General features: G+C 39.0%; 1 protein-coding gene across 1 annotated transcript in view; it reads left to right on the plus strand.

The window, feature by feature from the left end:
- MAP3K21 (mitogen-activated protein kinase kinase kinase 21) overlaps nt 1-19,341 on the plus strand; it is a 57,476-nt gene that overhangs the window by 22,048 nt on the left and 16,087 nt on the right. Inside the window, exons 3-5 of the mRNA XM_019031947.4 lie at nt 3,983-4,131; nt 5,034-5,209; nt 12,263-12,503. Coding sequence (XP_018887492.4) covers nt 3,983-4,131; nt 5,034-5,209; nt 12,263-12,503 — 566 coding nt within the window. The remainder of the gene's footprint in view (nt 1-3,982; nt 4,132-5,033; nt 5,210-12,262; nt 12,504-19,341) is intronic.

Here is a 19,341-nt window from a genome sequence, read left to right on the forward strand (position 1 = left end):
TGAGGCCGGAGAATCACTTGAACCCTGGAGGCAGAGGTTGCAGGGAGCCGAGATCGTGCCACTGCACTCCAGCCTGATGACAGAGCAAGACTCTGTCTCAAAAAAGAAAAAAAAAAGGCGAAAGATGAAATACAGAAATGGTCCTCTGTATTTAATGTGTTTTTCTTTCCATTACCTACTTTTCACCTGAGGTTTTTTTCCCATTAGTAGCTTGGCATCCCTCTCCCCTCTTCTAATTAGCTCAAGTCCCTGATGTAAAAAGGCATAGTGTTTGCATATAGCCTGTGCACATCCTCCCATGTACTTTAAAGCATCTCTAGATTACTTATTATTACCTAATACAATGTGAATGTGGTGTAAATGGCTGTCGTTCTGTATTGTTTCTAAAGTTGTATTGTTATTTTTTGTTGTTGTTTTTTTCTGAATATTTTCCACACGTGGTTGCTTGAATCTGCAGATGTGGAGAGCTGACTGTATTATGAAAAAAACTGAGAAACTACTGATCCCTGGCGCTGCTTAGTTGTAGGGTCAAACATTTCTGCATATCTCCGGAACCCATTCATATACAAAAGCACATTGTAGGATATCCGGATGGGCAAGAGCAGGGCAGGTCATCTCTCTGAATTATAGATACCATTGCTGTAAAGTCTCTTAACATGATATTTCCATAAAAAAAGTTTCATTCAAAAAGCATGGCTTTACCTATGCAGTGCTAGGGATTGGTGATTTTATATTTCTTGATTTTCTTCTCTTCTCCTCCCTTCCTTCTAACAGTTACTGTACTACAGAGTAATTGTCTTATGCACTTAGATATTGTTATCTAATTTTTACAGCTCTTATTATCCTGGTTTTGCAGGTTAAGTAGCCGAGGCACAGAGAAGTTAAGAAATTTGCTTAGAGTTGTAAAACTACTAAGAAGCAGATTTTAGGTCCAAGGCTGAGATCCATGACTTCCGACACCACAGCCCTGAGTCATTACAATTCTGAGTTCTCAGGAGAGGGCTTCATTATACTATCTTCTACCTGGTTTAAAAGAACAGAAAAATGTGTACTATACTTTAGAAATAGTTCCATTGAAATAGTTACATTTCTTTTCACATTGGTTTTTCATGGGATAAGCCCTCCTCTCTCTGGAAAGATGATCCATCCTAGATTATTCATTTCTTGAAACTTGCAAGAAGCAGAGTTATATTGCTATTTTTTTAGTTTTGTTATTTGTTAATAGGAATTTCTTTGAATTTAGACAATTTTAGTTATTCTATGTAAGTTTTTTTTTGTTTTTGTTGAATGATCTATGAGTTAAGTTTACTTATTTTTGAAATTATGAAGATGTCTCCTATAATTAACTATAATATAGATGATTTTTAAGAAATCAAAAGGAAACACATAAGCTTTGGAAAATAATGATTTTAACTTTAGCTAATAGTTACAGCATTGTATAATTTACAAGTAGTACGTTAAATATGTTATATATTTCCTTTTTGAAATAAAACAATGTTTTGAGATGGTAGAGTGGATCTCACTATTATTTGATAGAAGAGTTCACTGAAGATCAGCTTTAAGGGCCTTGTTAGTGGAGAAATAGCTTGTGAGCAGTAATACCAGCACTTTTGGAAGCCAAGGTAGGTGGATCACAAGGTCAGGAGTTTGAGACCAGCATGGCCAATATGGTGAAACCCCGTCTCTACTAAAAATACAAAAATTAGTTGGGCATGGTGGTGGGTGCCTGTAGTCCCAGCTACTACTCAGGAGGCTGAGGCAGGAGAATCACTTGAACCCAGGACGTGGCGGAGGTTGCAGTGAGCTGAGATCGCGCCATTGCACTCCAGCCTGGGAGACAGAGCGAGATTCCATCTCAAAAAAAAAAAAAAAAAAAAAAAAAGTTATGTATAACCAACACTTACACTTAAGAAATAATTCAGTGGCTTCTAAATTTCACATTTTAAAAAAAGTTAAAGCTAATGAGGTTTTAAAAGATTAGGAAAGTGAATAGAGCTTCACTAGTTATATTAGTAGAATTTAAAAGGAAACCAAATATGACTGTTCCTTTTAATTAATTTTTATTTTATTTATTTAGCTTTGAAACAGGGTCTTGCTCTGCCACCCATGCTGGACTGCAGTGGTGCAATCACAGCGCACTGCAGCCTCATCCACACAGGCCCAAGTGATTTTCCCACCTCAGCCTTCTGAGTAGCTGGGACTATAAGCACCTGCCACAATGGCCAGCTAATTTTTGTATTTTTTTAGAGACGAGTTTTACCATATTGCCCAGGCTGGTCTTGCACTCCTGGGCGCAAGCATTCTGCCCACTTCACCTTCCCCAAATGCTAGAATTACAGGCGTGAACTGCCATGCCCAGCTATTTTTATTTTTTAATTGAAATAATTGTACATATTTATGGGGTACATAGTGATGTTCCAATACATACAATGTGTGGTGATCAGATCAGGGTAATTAGCATATCCTTCATCTCAAACATTTATCATTTGTTTATGTTGGGAACATCCTCTCTTCTAGCTATCTGAAACTATATGATATATTATTGCTAACTGTAGCCATCCTACAGTGCGTTAAAACAGGGGTACTTATTCCTATTATCTGGCTGTAATTTTGTGTCTTTTTTTTTTTGAGTCTTGCTCTGTCACCCAGGCTGGAGTGCAGTGGCGTGATCTCGGCTCACTGCAACCTCTGCCTCTGAGGTTCAAGTGATTCTCCTGCCTCAACCTCCCGAGTAGTTGGGGCTGCAGTCACGCGCCACCATGCCTGCGTCATTTTTGTATTTTTAGTAGAAACAGGGTTTCACCATGCTGGCCAAGCTGGTCTTGTACTTCTGACCTCAGGTGATCCACCCACCTCAGCCTCCCAAGGTGCTGGGATTACAGGTGTGAGCCACTGTACCTGGCAATTTTGTGTCTTTTGACAAGACAGTGTTACTTATATGCTTATGTGTTTCAATTTGAAGTCAAGTGAATCATCTGGAGTGACTCTCATTCTTTAAATTTACTTAACAAAAGATATCTGCGTGTACTTTATGTTTCGAAGAAGAATAAGAGAAAACTAAGGTACTGACTTGGATAGCAGAAGAGAATAAATATATACAATGCAGAAGACTCATGCCTATGTCCCTGTGTACTAAATTGAATTTGGGGTATCAGTCTGTGGTATGGATGTGGTATGGATATGTAGTGAAATTCGGGTCTTCATGGTAAACATTCATGTAGAAATCCTCTTCTGTGCCTTTGCTTGTTCTTGTTTGTGGCTGTATCTGCATCACATGTGATGATGCTTTGGAGAACTCAGGGACTGCAGTTGTGCCTTATTTTTTATTCCCATTTCACCCTGGCTTCCTCCATTACAAAAAAGAGACGTATGTCCTGCCAGCAGGTGTAAGAGGGCCCACACTGATGTCTTTCTGTTCTTTACTGTTCAGCAATATGGTAGAAACATTAGTAACACATCTAAATATAAAGAGAGAGGCAGGAAGATAAACAGTTTCAAAAAGCTATTTAAAAATAGTTAATCAACGTGATTCCATGTCAGCCCTGTGGCATGCACCATGAGATCTCTGTGGGGCTGTGCTCTTTGGTGTCCTAATAATCCTCAAGAGGTTTTATTTAAGTGTGGGAAAAATGAGATAGAAAGAAACAGAAAACAGCCACATTACTCCTAAAGTGTGACCTGGTTCTGGACCCTGTTTAATTCAATTGTGTACTACTCTTACGCTTTCCTATTCATGAAGTAGTTTTAATTCCTATAATGAATGCATACTGGATTTCTGGGATGGAATGTATTTACATGTGTTTGAATTGTTGATGGGAAGAATTCACCTCCCACCTTGGGATGTCAGCCATTTAGGGGCTTTTCTGGAAAAGAGTGTCCTATTAGGAATGGATGAAGGTACTGAAGGGTTTACCTCACTAAGTGTGTCATAAGGAAAAGACACTGTTTAGCCCATTGAACATATGAAATCCTTGCTTTCTAGCTATGGAGTGCTGCTGTGGGAACTGCTCACGGGAGAAGTCCCCTATCGGGGCATTGATGGCCTCGCTGTGGCTTATGGGGTAGCAGTCAATAAACTCACTTTGCCCATTCCATCCACCTGCCCTGAGCCATTTGCCAAGCTCATGAAAGGTATTTTGTGTGTGTGTGTGTGTGTGTCTTTGTGGGGGCAAGAATTTCTCATTAGAATATCATTTTTTAAAAAACAAAAAAAGCATTTTCTGTGACTCTAATTTCCAAGTACTTTTAAGTAACGCTAGTATTTTAAGAATTAGAAACCTAGTCTTTGATCTGGAATGTCTTGTAAAGTTTTGAAGAACTAAGTAGCTTACCTACAATCCAGTTTTATCAGTGACTTATTTATGTATAAAACTCAACTGAAAAGTAGTAACATTTTCACTAGGTACATGAGTAGAGTTCAAATACAGTACTGAATTGGCTCCAAATCTGCTATTTTAAATTTGAATTAGTGATCAGAAATGCCTTATGGTCTTAACAGGCGTGATTTTGCCAGGATCATGTCTATTTTATCCTTATCTTTAAAAATTGTTAACTAACTCTTTTTGTAAGCCGCAAGTTGCCTTCCTTCATTGTTAGGCTATTTTTGTTTTTTAGAACTTCTCATGTGGATATAATATTTTAGAGGCTTTGTTGAGTTACATGACTCCATATCAGTAAATCATCTGGTTATGGTGGCTTAACCCCCTGAAACATGGTATCCACAGTAAAGCATGGGAAGCACACGTCCGTTTATCAAATGTGGTATAATATAGACAGCAACAGCCTTCTCTAATAGTCATTATTATGCATGCCTGTGACATGGACACTATGTAAAATAAACTATTCAAACTATTACCAATGGATTCTTAAAATCTTCAGGAGCAGATACTATAAATGGAAGCTTCCAGTTTGGAATGACAAATGTTAAGTTGAAATACACTTCAGTGTAAAACATTTCTTAGCAACTCTGATGTCTTGGGGATAATCTGAACTGCGTTGAGAGATGGTATTAATGTGATTTTTGTTTATTTTAGAATGCTGGCAACAAGACCCTCATATTCGTCCATCGTTTGCCTTAATTCTTGAACAGTTGACTGCTATTGAAGGGGCAGTGATGACTGAGATGCCTCAAGAATCTTTTCATTCCATGCAAGATGACTGGAAACTAGAAATTCAACAAATGTTTGATGAGCTGAGAACAAAGGAAAAGGTGAGAGAAATTTTTAAATAGCATAATGTACTCAAATTTATGAAAACTATGGAAAATATGAGGCAAGAAGCACTGTTAGCATTATTCAAAAATATCTTTAGATGTCAATATTTGTTGATTCTCACCTTCTTTCAGGTTAAAAATAAAACAAAAATAAAACAGAAGGGTACTCAATATGTATAATTGGGGAAAATACCCTTTTATTAGAGGAATTTTCAAAGTAAAAAAGAGAGAGAGAGCAAATAGCATAGTAGACACTTTGTATGCATTAATCAGCTTCATTTATTGTCATTATTTTATCATTTTATTTGTCTCCCTTCCCCATTATCTCTTGGCATGCTGGCATAGAAATTAATACAAAGTATGTCATAGGCATTCCCTGAAATACAGAATGTTTTCTTAAAAATGCGATTTAAGAATGTGTCTGTTGGAGATTGTTTTGAGTTTCAGCGTTATGCCATTTTTCTTACTACATGCTGGGACAGTGCCAGAGTCCTAGAACTCAGAGATGGATGTGGTGTTTGTACCCTTGAATGATTCTTTGAATGCCAGGCTAGTGATTTGGACCTTGTTGACAAGTTTTTAAAAGGGGCTGCATATAATCTCTTGAAGCCAGACATTGAAGCAGAAGCTCCCCCGACTCCCGCTGTGCCTTCCCTCCTTCTTTCCCTTATTTGTGATAATGGGATCACTGTTCTCCCAGGTACCCAGTCTCAAGGGTCTTTTTGCAGTGTTCCTGTGGTCTTCTGTGTGACAAAGACCATCAGTGGCAATTTTCTGCCCTAATCCCTGCCAACCTCACTCATCACCAGCATGGCTGCTGGACCATCCTTACTGGGCACTCTCTGTGCAGCCTTGCTTCCCTCATCTGTCCCCTTCTCCTTCTAAAATGCAAATCTGATCAGCCTTGCTTCCATTGCCCACTTTTTTGCCATGTTCACTCCCTTTCTCCTCACATATTTTGCCTTACATCTCCACCGCCTCTGTCCCCAGCCATACTGAATTTCTTCCAGTCCCCATGATGTCATGCTCCTGACCTGTAACCTGGGCACATGTTCTTTCCTCTGCTGAGGATCCTGTTTCCTCCCTAGCTTCTGTGCCCACTTCATGAATGGTGGCCCCTCCGTTCTATCAGTCCCTGATAGCTCCCTCCCCTACTCTACTCCATCGGGTAAACTGTGGGTGATCAGAGTATCTTGTGCTTCTCTTATCATGGCATAAGTCATACTGTATTAATACTTGCTGACGTAATTGTTCTTGATCTGTCCTTTCTGCTAGATAATAAGTTTATGAACTATGCTTTTACATTCTTCTTCATTTGCATACACAGCATTGAACATGGGACTCAGCACATGGCAGGCATTAATGAACCTAAGTACAGTTTGTTAATATATGCCTGATGTCTATTTTAATAATCGAGATAGTGGCCATTATCATTATTATTACTGTTTTAATGAGCAATTATTATTATTATTTTTATCGAAAGTGAACAATGAATTTTAAAGTATATACATATTATGATTCCTGTTATGAATCTTATGCTGTAATAGAGGCATATGACTCAGCTGTTCCACTTCCACTTATAGATTCTTCAGAAACTCACACATGTGTCCAAGGAAACGTGCTTAAAGTTGTTCACTTAGGCATCATTTGTAATAGTGCAAAGCTTAAAACAACCTGAATATCTATTAACAGGCGAATAGATGCCTAAACTATTGTATTCTTATGCAATGCGAAAACGTATAGTTCAGTAAGTCCTCACTCAATGTTGTGGATAGGCTCTTGGAAACTGACTATAAATGAAATGATGTATAATGAAACCAATTTTACTATAGGCTGATTGATAGAAACAGTTAAGTTCCCATGGCATATTTCTGGTTGCAAACACATCTCCAAACTTTGAAATAAAGACCAAAGCCCTTCTGATATTAAACATTGAAACAAATGTGAGCTATACATAACATTTAAGAAAGACTAATGGCCGGGTGTGGTGGCTTACGCCTGTAATCCCAGTGCTTTGGGAGGTCGGGGCAGGTGTATCACCTGAGGTCAGGAGTTTGAGACCAGCCTTCTTCTAATCAACTTCTTCTAAAGACATTTTTTAAAGTAGACATAACCATCATTCTCAGCAAACTATTGCAAGGACAAAAAACCAAACACTGCATGTTCTCACTCATAGGTGGGAATTGAACAATGAGAACGCTTGGACACAGGAAGGGGAACATTACACACCAGGGCCTGTCATGGAGTCAGGAGAGGAGGGAGGGATAGCATTAGGAGATATACCTAATGTAAATGACGAGTTAATGGGTGCAGCACACCAACATGGCGCATGTATACATATGTAACAAACCTGCACGTTGTGCACATGTACCCTAGAACTTAAAGTATAATAAAAAAAAAGAAAAAATAAAAATAAAAATAAAAAATAAAGTAGACATACAGGTAATTCACTCTGTCCCTTAGATTTTTCAGTATTTGGTTACATTGAAAAATGCACAACAGGTAAATGCAACATAAGACCATGACACCACTAATGAGTACTTAGAGTTCATCAAGGAGAGGCACCAATCCCATCTGCCCTGTTCTGTTCAAACCCATGGAGTTGCGTCTGACCGCGAGCATCATGTCTTAAGGAGCCTCCCGGCATGCATGGGAGAGGATGGGGAAGCCTGGGAGTCCAAGAACAGGAAGAACACACAGCACACAAGGGGGTGGGGACTGCTGGGGCTGCCCATGCTTGGGGAGGACTTTCAAGTAGGGAGAGAAGAAACCAGTTGCTTGTTATTCCAGAGTTACGCAGTAGGACTTCTGGGTGAATGCTGCAGGGATGGCAATCTGGTCTCCAAGTCAACGACTTGCTAGCCCTTGGAGCTGGCTGACAGAGAAATAGACTGCTTAGGTGACTGCCTGTTTCCTTCTCCAGGACAAGACTGAATGGGAAGTCTTTATGGGATTCTGAAAAATATGATAGACCTCCCTCACCCTCCACCAGGAACTCTGAGCCAGACAGCCCTGTTGGCATTCGGGCTCTTGTGCCTGATGGGGTTTTTTTTTTTTTTTTTTATACTTTAAGTTCTAGGTGTGCCTGATGGTTTTGAGGCCTCTGACTCTGTTACTCTGTACCTCCTCATCATTGGAGCCATCACTGTAACCCTGTGTCCCTCAGGGCTGGGGCGGGGCTTAAGTGAGTCCTGTATGCAAAGCAGCCAGAGCCCTGCCTCTTAGTACCTGCTAAATTAAGTGTTAGTCTCAGGAAAAAAAAAAAAAGAAAGTGGTGACCTTTCACAGAAGCTGAGTTTCCCTAGCCCAGGCGTTCTTGGAAAACTGGCTGGAGCACCACTGACTGGAATAGGTTTGACATCCTGCAGTTCTTTGAAGCATTACTACCAGTGATATCATTGACATGTTTCTTGGAAACTTTTATGCACTTTGTTGACTTAAAATGATACAGGAAAGACTCTAATTTGTTGTTTTTGTTTTTTTTTTTAACACTTCCCCAAATTGTTTTCAGGAATTCTAAAATTAGGTGTTTAATTACAAAAATGAAAAAGATTTTGAAGAGCAGGAAAAGTGTTTGAGAAAGAAATAAAGCTTCAAATCATAGAATCTAAAATTTGGAAATGATGTTACTCACAATTGGTTACTGGCTGGGTGTGATGGCTTGCAGCTGTAGTCCCAGCACTTTGTTGGGGGCCGAGGTGAGAGGATTGCTTGAGCCTGGTAAGTTGAGGCTGCAGTGAGCTATGACTAAACTGCTGCACTCCAGCCTGGGTGACAGAGCAAGACCCTGTCTCAAAAAAAAAAATTATTATTATTGTTATTATCTGGAGACAGAGTCTCACTCTGTTACCCAGGTTGCAGTGCAGTGGTGCGGTCTTGGCTCACTGCAACCTCCACCTCCCGAGTTCAAGTGATTCTCCTGCCTCAGCCTCCCGAGTAGCTGGGATTACAGGCGCCCACCACCACACCCGGCTAATTTTTTTTGTATTTTTAGTAGAGACGGGGTTTCACCATGTTGGCCAGGCTGGTCGCAAACTCCACATCTCAGGTGATCCTCCCACACTGGCCTCCCAAAATGCTGGGATTACAGGCATAAGCCACCAGGCCCGGCCTTATTTTAACGTATTTTAATTATTGACAACTATTTATAAAACTGGAAGATATAGGCATCTCCAGTGAGTTCATAATTATATGTTGTATTAAAATAAAATCATGCTTCAAGGGTGGTTGTCAGCTCTTTCTCTACTTTGCAATTTGTAGTAATTTATTTTTTGGTTGATTTTTGAGCTACCATGTAGTAGTGTCTATTTTTACTTTGTGTTTTATTTTTGTGCATTGTTCCTTGAAATACAGCATTTATGGTACCCTGTAAGCCTTTGGATTTACAATTAAAGAATATATAATACTTTTTTTTTGGCTTAGAAGTTTCCAGCTGCATCTTTTTTGATGAAGTAAAAAGCATAGTGTACGTGCCCTATCTCCCTTTCTTGTCCACAGATTGCTTAAGGTAGGAGGCATCAGACTTGGAATTAATGGTGAGTAACTTGGCTGTGGTCTGTGTTATTCAGTAAGCCGTAGCCTCCGTAGATACTGGGTCCTCCCTAAACTCCTGGCTCCTTATCTCTGTGTGTCTGTATTTGTGCATTTTGTGCACGCACCTGTCTGTGACCCCCACACAGAGGCATGCCACCGTTAATGATTAACAGCCACAGCCAGGGATCTGGATTTGCCATTACCAGAGTGGCCTGTGCCAAGCAATTCAACAAATATTACTGCTAGTAATCTCATCAACTGAAAGAATGTTTTTGTGCTTCATACTTTCGAAGTATTCAAAGGGTTCTAATACCCCAGTTTTAAAATTTACTTTTGAATGTGTTCAAATTTATTCAGAAGGAAGATTACTTTTGCTGCTTTCTCTTCAATCTTATTTTTTTCTCTTCTGAAGTCTTAGGCAAGTGATTTTTTGTTTATTATTCACAAATTTGTTCACAGGGATTCATGATTTAGCTTGGGACCTGGAATTAAAAATTTTTTTTATTCAATTACTATCGTAGCAACACACAATCTACTTGGATTTGCTGTTCTGATCGCTTTCTCATGCCATCTCATTTAACAATAGCTAATTGGATTGATATCAACATCACTGAAAAGTAATATCTTAACAAAAAGTTTTAATGAGTTAGAAATTGAAAGGTGACTGGAAATTATCCTCTGCCTCCAAATACACTATAGTAAAATGTCCAATTTGGACAAACTAGTTGAACAAAAGTCACTAGTTAAAAAATGGATTACAGATTTTTTAACATGTAACATTTTCCCCTTTTTTTCAAGTAGTAAATAATAATTTATATCTGACACGGTGTAATGAAGAAACACCCACCTGGTCTATAAATAAAAACCAACTGATAGGCATATTAGCTGAAGTGATTTAAACATCATTTGGTCTAAAACAAATCATTTCTCCTGCAGTTTTTCTTGTGAAATTTGTTTAAAGAAATAAATTTAAAGAGAGTTTCAAAACTGAATTTCAGTCCACTTTGGTTAGAATCACCCCAAATTCATAATCAGTTTGACCTGAATAAATACATTTCTTTATTATTAGCACTCCCTAGTCTCTTCATGATATTGTCCCATTTATCTGTGGGAGGATGGTCTTCCATGTTTATTTTCTTTACGATAATTGTACTGATAGGCTCAGATTACTCTTTGAGTCCATCTGTAAAAAGTCCAAGTATTAGTAGATTTGAATTGCATTGTAGTCCCTTGGTTTGGGTCTAGTTTCTTCCAGGAGCCCCAATCTTACTGTGTTTTTTCATGGATCAGCATTGTTGAGGTGGGCCTATTTAAAGTGTGGCCTGTTTATATAAAGTAGGAAATGTTTGCACAGTACTCATAGCTCTCAAGGCTCACAGCCCAACGCTCCACCTGAGAAGGCATCTGCAGTTTCTAACAAAGATTGTGGTATTAGGGTATTCTAAGATTAAGTTTATCTGGAACAGTGTAAATAAAAGCTTGCAGATGCGTTGATTTTTATGTGAGTGCTTGATTTCTTAGCAGAGTAATTTAGAATAGAAAGTAGTTCAGCACTGCAAAGAATATTTATGTCTCTGGTAAAGAACAGAACACTTTATGGAAATGAAATAAAAATGGGGATATAATTTTAAAACTTTGTAAAGTCCTCAGTTTTACTGTTTAATAATTTTTCCTAATAGGAATAAAAGTATTTTTAATTCTTAGATTTTCTCTTTCTTAGAAGTTCAGTACTTCAAAAACCAAAACCAAGAGGAGGTCTAACTTTAATCAGTATCATAAGAGGAACTTTTGTTAGCTAACTCCTGAGATGTGTAATGAAGTGATCATTTCCATGTATCAGTGGGATCTGAAAAGTTCTTTGTATACAGAATATATTTTCCTTTGGCTTGCAATTTTAGAGGTGGCTTCATTTTCATTTCCAGCAGGTCTTCAACAGACTCCTAACGCCTTAGCTTGATTTTCTCCCTTACTCTCTCCACCAAGATGTTTTATTCCTTAAGCAAAGTTGTAAATACCCTAAAGAAATTCTAAGTCGTCTGAACTGCAGTCTTGTGTAACTAAAATAATTATGCTTTAATTAATTGAGCTTGAACTTTTGGCTTTATTTTGAAATGGGTCATTCACATCTGCACTTTGTTGCCCTGTGTTAATGCATATTTTATGTGTCAGGTGAGAGATGAAGAGGGAGAAATGTTAAAAACCAAGTGTAGAAAATTTATGATGCCTCTTTTAGGATCATAAAACTAACAGAGGAGACTGGCGTTTGTGCAGAGGCCTGGGCTTTCATCTAAGTGAATAATCCGCTGAAAAGGTTTCGGCTTGGGTTGTCCTGACTGCAAAGACCTTCGTCCCATGAGGACCTGAGCGACCAGGGCTTGAGCAGAGGAAGAGGGAATTTCAGCTTCTCCTTGTGCACAAGAGGAGCCCGTGGCCGAGGGGTCGCCAGTGTAGTGTAATAGACGGAATTCCATTCTTCCTGCTGGGAATGATTCCGGTGGGTGTGAATCTTTGTCGCAGGAGCTGCGATCCCGGGAAGAGGAGCTGACTCGGGCGGCTCTGCAGCAGAAGTCTCAGGAGGAGCTGCTAAAGCGGCGTGAGCAGCAGCTGGCAGAGCGCGAGATCGACGTGCTGGAGCGGGAACTTAACATTCTGATATTCCAGCTAAACCAGGAGAAGCCCAAGGTAAAGAAGAGGAAGGGCAAGTTTAAGAGAAGTCGTTTAAAGCTCAAAGATGGACATCGAATCAGTTTACCTTCAGGTATGATCTTGTTTTTATGTTTTTGAAAGATTTTTGTGTGTCCTCCTTTTAATCAGTTTTCTTTGTTCATCAGAACCAGGAAAGAGATAGGGAAGTAACTTTGTAAAACAGTGAATGAATGAGTATCTTCAGTTGTAGGCTTAGATTCATGGTTCTAATATAATGGCCTAATGAGATTCCATGTAGGAAACAGCATTAGGAGCACATGGTAGTCACAGCACACGAGGATCTAACCCTCAGCGTACTTTCATATTGATGGATTAACTGATTGACTCCTTTTGAAATTGAAGCAGAACCATTTTTTAGCTGAGCGTACTGAACCAATGTCATGTGGCATTGTGAAGATGCAAAACAACGAAACTGTTAATATTTCATCATTACTTTCATTGCTTCCACAAGGATCTAGGATGTCATCTGGTATCTGGGACACTGATATTGTTGTCACACTTTCAACAAAATATATCAAGTACCCTGAGGTACTTTCCCATGAAGGTTTAAAATCCTTCAGACACAAAAATCACCCAGTAAATCTAGGGAAGCTTTTTTAAACATTGTGATAACAACATACAAGGATTACTAAATCATTTTAGTAATGTGTTAGGAGAAACTAAAGGGAATAGAAAATAATCAATCAATACATATAGATATTATTGACTGATAATCAAAATATATCGATCAATATAGCAGACATAGCTTGATTCACTAAATTAAGTTCTTTAATATTATATATTCTACTTGTTGTAAGGAAAAAACAAATACCTCCATGGTATTTTGTGATTCTTTCTAGTACCAGAGCAGGATGATGACAGAGCAATGCAGACTTCACTTTTATATAATCTGTATGAAATATCTCTATGTCTATGTCTATACCTGCCTATGTGTTATATGTATTATATATTAGAGTGCTCGGACGGATCCTAGTGTTTTCCTAAGATGTTTGTTAATGGCATGGTAATTTGGTTTAAAGTGCAACAGTGACAGTTTTGTTTTATGTCGAGTGTGTATAAATTGTCTTATAAAATATGTATTATGAAACACTGGAAAGCTTGCAGAATCCTGTGACTAATTTAGGTTATTGCAGATGTCCTCAGTTGATCAGAAAATTGCTAGTATGACATCTGGGTGCAGTGGCTCATGCCTGTAATCACAGCACTTTGGTAGGCTGAGGTGGGTGGATCACCTTCGGTCAGGAGTTCAAGACTACTCTGGCCAACATGGTGAAACCCCCTCTGTCTCTATGAAAAATACAAAAAGTAGTCGGGCGTGGTGGCAGGTGCCTGTAATCCCAGCTACTCAGGAGGCTGAGGTGGGAGAATCACTTGAACCTGGGAGGTGGAGGTTGCAGTGACCCGAGATCACACCATTGCACTCCAGCCTGGGTGACAAGAGCAAAACTCTGTTTTTTTTTTTAAAAAAAAAGAAGACTGGGCATGGTGGCTCATGCCTGTAATCCTAGCACTTTGGGAGGCTGAAGTGGACGGGTTGCCTGAGATCTGGAGTTCGAGACCAGACTGGGCAACACAGTGAAAGCTTGTCTCTACTAAAATACAAAAAAATAAAAAATAAAAAAATAATTAGCTGGGCATGGGAGCGGGTGCCTGTAATCCCAGCTACTTGGGAGGCTGAGGCAGGGGAATCTCTTGAACCTGGGAGCTGGAAGTTGCAGTGAACCGAAATTGTGCCATTGCACTCCAGCCTGGGCAACAGAATGAGACTCTGTCTCAAAAAAAAAAGAGAAAAAAAGAAAAGTGCTAGTATGAGGTGGTCCTCATGAGAGTCCAGTATATGTTATTGATTATTTGGTTTGATGGGGTGAGAATAGACTGTGGATCCTTATCACTTTTACCTTCAACCTCTCTGGGGTTGGGTGTCGGGGGAAGGTCCCTTTCCAGGCTCTCTTCTGATGTTTTCTCTTAGCTGGAGTGTTGCTTGCAGGGTCACTGACTGGTCTGTCTTACGTGTCAGTCAGCCATAGAGAATAGACTATTTATTTATGATGAGGCTTCTGCCTTCACACATAGATGAAAGAAAAATCCAGAGGTGCACTAGATGTGAGTTTTCTTCTCCATTTTTCAGTTATGTCAGTTTTCTTCTAGCTGTGATTTGATTGTGTTATCCAAATTAGTATTTATTGTTTCCCTTGGGAAACTTTGGGGAAGGTGGAAAGGATTAAGAAGCTGATGGAAAGGGAAGTAAATTTGGGATAAAAAATGAAAATCGTTCCAATGATTCTTTCCTCATCAGTGGTAAAATGATTAAATCAAAATCTTAGCATTCCTGAGGTCAGATTTTCAGTCTTGCTTTTCTTCTCAAATGTTCCTTGGCTAATACCCTGAGTTTATTCAAAGCAGACTGAATATTATTTGACTATTTTTACCAGATTTTTTTTAAATTCCTGTATTGTATTATACAGCTTTTCTTTTCCTGAGAAGAGAGGAGAAAATTTAGTTACACATTTATTTACTTTTTGGCACTTAATGAAAGATTCCAGTTAAAACATAACCAAGAAATCTGCTGCTATAATCCTGACCCATCACCAAGGAATGAAATTTGGTTTCTGGAATTTTTAGCATGACAGTTACCTCTTCTGCCCACAAGATGGCACTACATTATCATCTTAATATTAATAATACTGGTACCAATATGGAAATTTTGATTAGAATGCTCCAACGCTAAACACACACACATGCACACATATTTACTTGTACAATATCCTAGAATGGGACAGACATCCAAAAAGGGAAATGATAACTATAAAAATAATTATTTTTTTCTTGAAGCATTCCGCTTAGTATAGAAGAGAAAGCAAGCATGTGTAACTTAAAATCCAGGGAGTTAGTTGCATTCAATATTATCTGCTAGAAAATTCTTTAAGTTAGTATTGTTTAATAGGGGAAACAATTCAGGACATGGGCCTAGGCAAAAATTTTATGACTTAAGACTTCGAAAGCTCAGGCAACAAAAAACAATAATAGACAATTGGGACTATATTGAACCGAAAAGCTTCTGCACAGCAAAGGAAACAATCAACAGAGTGAAGAGACCACCTGTAGAATGGGAGAAGATATTATCAACTATCCATCTGACAAGGGACTAGCGCAGAATATACACAGAACTCGAATAACTCAATGGCAAAAACACAAATAATTTGATTTAAAATTGGACAAAGGAACTGAATAGACATTTCTCAAAAGAAGACATAAAAATGGCCAGCAAGCATATGAAAAAATGCTTAGCATCGCTAATCCTCAGGGAAATGCTAATGAAAATCACAGTGAGCTAGCTCACCTTAGTTAGAATGGCTGTTATCAAAGAGACGAAAAATAGTAAATGTTGGTGAGGATGTGGAGAAAAGGGAACTCTTACACACATTCTCTTGTAATTTTGTCTTTGAGAATTATTGCTGATCATTTAAAATCTTATGGCTATCTATAGCTAGTGGAAGTGTAAGTTAGTACAGCCATTGTGGAAAACAGTATGGAGGTCTCTCAAAAAAAAAACTAAAAATAGAACTGCTGTATGATCCAGGAATTCCACTACCGGGTATTTACTCAAAGGAAAGAAAATCTGTATATCAAAGGGATGTCTGCAATCCCATGTTTATGGCAACACTATTCACAATGGCGAAGATAAGGAATCAACCTAAGTGTCCATCAATGGATGAATGAATTAAGAAAATGTGGTGTGTTTACCTGATGGAACACTATTCAGCCATAAAAAAGAATAAAATTCTATCTTTTGTGGCAACGTGGATGAGCCTGGATGACATTATGTTAAGTGAAGTAAGTCAGGCACAAGAAAATAAATACTGCATGTTCTCACATATATGTGGGAGGGAAAAAAATTGGAGTCCGTGGAAATAGAGAGTAGAATTGTGGTTATTGGGGTGGGAAGGGCTTGAGGGGAGGGGAGGTTGCAGAGAGGTTAGTTAATGGATACCAAATTACAGCTAGGTAGGAGGAATGAGTTCTGGTATTCTGCAATACTGTAGGGTGAATATGGTTAACTGTAATTTATTGTATATTTTCAAAAAGCCAGAAGAGAGGATATTGAATGTTCACAACACAAAGAAATGATCAATACCCAAAGTAATACATATGCTAATTACTCTGACTTGATCATTATATATTGTAAACAAGTACCAAAATATCACTCTGTACCCCATAAATATGTATAATTTTTATGGGTCAACAAAAAGACGAAGAGAAACAAATTCTAATACTGTTAAATGGCACACTGTTCAGGGAGAAACATGTGATAAGTGGTAGATGGAACAGCGATGCTGTCCTTTCATGGAGTTACCAACTTCTTGAACTCCTTTTGCAGGATTTTTCCCTATGCATAATAAGCTTAGAGAATTTCTCCGAAACATATTCTAGAGTCCTCCAAGCTGACCTTTAATATTTGTGCCTGCAGATCTTTCAAAAATTTGGTATTAAATATGAATCATTACATTCTCTTGTAACTTTGTCCTCGAGAATTACTGCCGATCGTTTTTAATCTTATGGGTATTTATAGCTATGGTGATTTAGCGATAGAAACCTCAAAAGTGATTTTTTTTTCCTCCTGGAATTTCTTCATGGCTGGCTACCAAATAAGGAAGATTAATGCTTAAAAAGTAAGACAGTAATAATCTAGGATAATAATTTTAAAACAATACTTTGTGATTATGTAGTATTTTTCTTGGAATTTGCAAGAGAAAAAAGCATGGTCACAGTGCATCTTTTTATTTTGTGAGTACTCTATATTGATTGCTCCTTCTGTTTATGTTTACTTTTAACTGAAGTTGTGTTTTTTGGACACGTTAATACAAGACAAAAGCTTTAAAGCCTCCAAAAGTTGGTATGTCGCTAAAGCAGTGGCATTCTAACTTTGATTGCTTCAGAAGTGTCCAAAGCCTGCAAAAACCATCTACCTCACAGGTATGCGAGTGAGTAGAAGGGTGGATGGGAGAGAGCATATAACCTCACCTGGATTCTTTAGAGAATACATTGCTTTTCATCTGCAAATGGAAGCCTCCCACTGAGGCAATTAGCTTTGTTAGTGAAATGTTCATATTGCCAGCAAAAATACTAGGATAGGTTTTACTCAAGGCTGTGACTGAACTATAGCTGCTATGACCAGGCATCTTGAGAACCATTATTCTAGTGAGTACAAAGAAAATCTGAGCACAGGCCACAGGCATTTTAACAATTCAGCTTTAGTTTTCCCAAATGTTTAGCTGGCACAGACTCAACCTTTCCCTGCTTCAAAGGGACAAGGATGTTTACGATAAAGAGTGTTGGCTGGGCGTGGTGGCTCACGCCTGTAATCCCAGCACTTTGGGAGGCCAAGGCAGGCAGATCACCTGAGGTCAGGAATTCGAGACCAGCCTGGCCAACATGGAGAAACCCCATCTCTATTAAAAGTACAAATATTAGATGGGCGTGGTGGCAGGCACCTGTAATCCCAGCTACTCAGGAGGCTGAAGCAGGAGAATTGTTTGAACTCAAGAGGCAAGGTTGCAGTGAGCTGAGATCTCGCCACTGCACTCCAGCCTGGGCGACAGGAGCAAGACTCCGTCTCAAAAAAAAAAAAAAAAGAATGTTTTCTTTCTGTTTACAACATAAAGTATGCTTTTCAAGTGGAAGTATTTAGGTGTTTTTGGAAGGTTGGAAGCACTCTGAATCTTAGGTGTTGTTAAAATGCAGCCTTGTATCTTTGCTGCTCTCACCCGTGGCTTTCCACGTGTTCCATGTTGGTTTCCTGATCTGTGCTTAGTATTTATTGTCCCATCATTTGTTCCAAATAACTTGTCAATGAGATCCTGTGGCTTGGTTCTTGGCTTTCTTCTGCTATTGACAGGAGGGCTCCTCTTGCTGTAAAAGTTCTCAGAGCATTTGTTTCTGTCGTGTTGTAACAATCAGGGGGCTAGCTGAACATTTATAAATGACTTTAGTCTAAACTGTTTCCTTTCTATGGTTAAGAATTTTTTTTCTTTGACCACCTCTTTCCCCCAACTACCACCACCTAGTCTAGTCAATTTTTTACCTCAACTGCTCTGCCCTGGTCAAGTCTTTCAAAAGGAATGACTTGGGGCTAGGTGCAGTGACTCACACCTGTCATCCCAAGCACTTTCAGAGGCCAAGGCAGGTGGATTGCTTGAGCCCAGGAGTTCAAGACCAGCCTGGGCAACATGGTGAAACCCCATTTCTACAAAAATATACAAAAATTAGCTGGGCATAGTGGTGCATGCCTGTAGTACCAGCTACTCAGAAGGCTGAGGCAGGAAAATTGCTTGAGCCAGGGGAGGTCAAGGCTGCAGTGGACTGAGATTGCACCACTGCACTCCAGCCTGGATAACAGAGTAAAATCTTGTCTTAAAAAAAAAAAAAAAGTATGACTCAGCAGATGGAGGAGCCTCCCATTTGGTCTTTCCTTTCCGTTTGGTTTGTCTTCCAAATCTCCTCCAGCCTGCTGTGTATTCCTCAGCAACTCACTTCAAGCACCAGCCTGATCCTGTAGACGAACCCTGCATAACTTTCTCCGTCAGCAAACACCTGAGGATCTGCTGTGTCCCCAGTACTAGGGGTGATTATAAAACATATATGCAGTCTCTGCACTCATGTTTCCCACAGAGAAAGTATTCATTCAGCAAAGTTTTCTAAGTACCTGTAATGTGCAAGGCACTGTGCCAGTCTGAAGTCATGGAGACTGTCATGGTCACTGCCCATAGAGCACTTACCTTATATTGAGGGAGGGGGCAGAACTTAAGCTAATAATTCAATACTTATTTGCTTCTATAATCATTAGCTGCTGTGAGGGAAAAGTCACATGACAGTGACTACTGCAGAGATGT

The sequence above is a fragment of the Gorilla gorilla genome, chromosome 1 (genome assembly GCF_029281585.2).
Source record: "Gorilla gorilla gorilla isolate KB3781 chromosome 1, NHGRI_mGorGor1-v2.1_pri, whole genome shotgun sequence".
Lineage (NCBI taxonomy): Eukaryota > Metazoa > Chordata > Mammalia > Primates > Hominidae > Gorilla > Gorilla gorilla.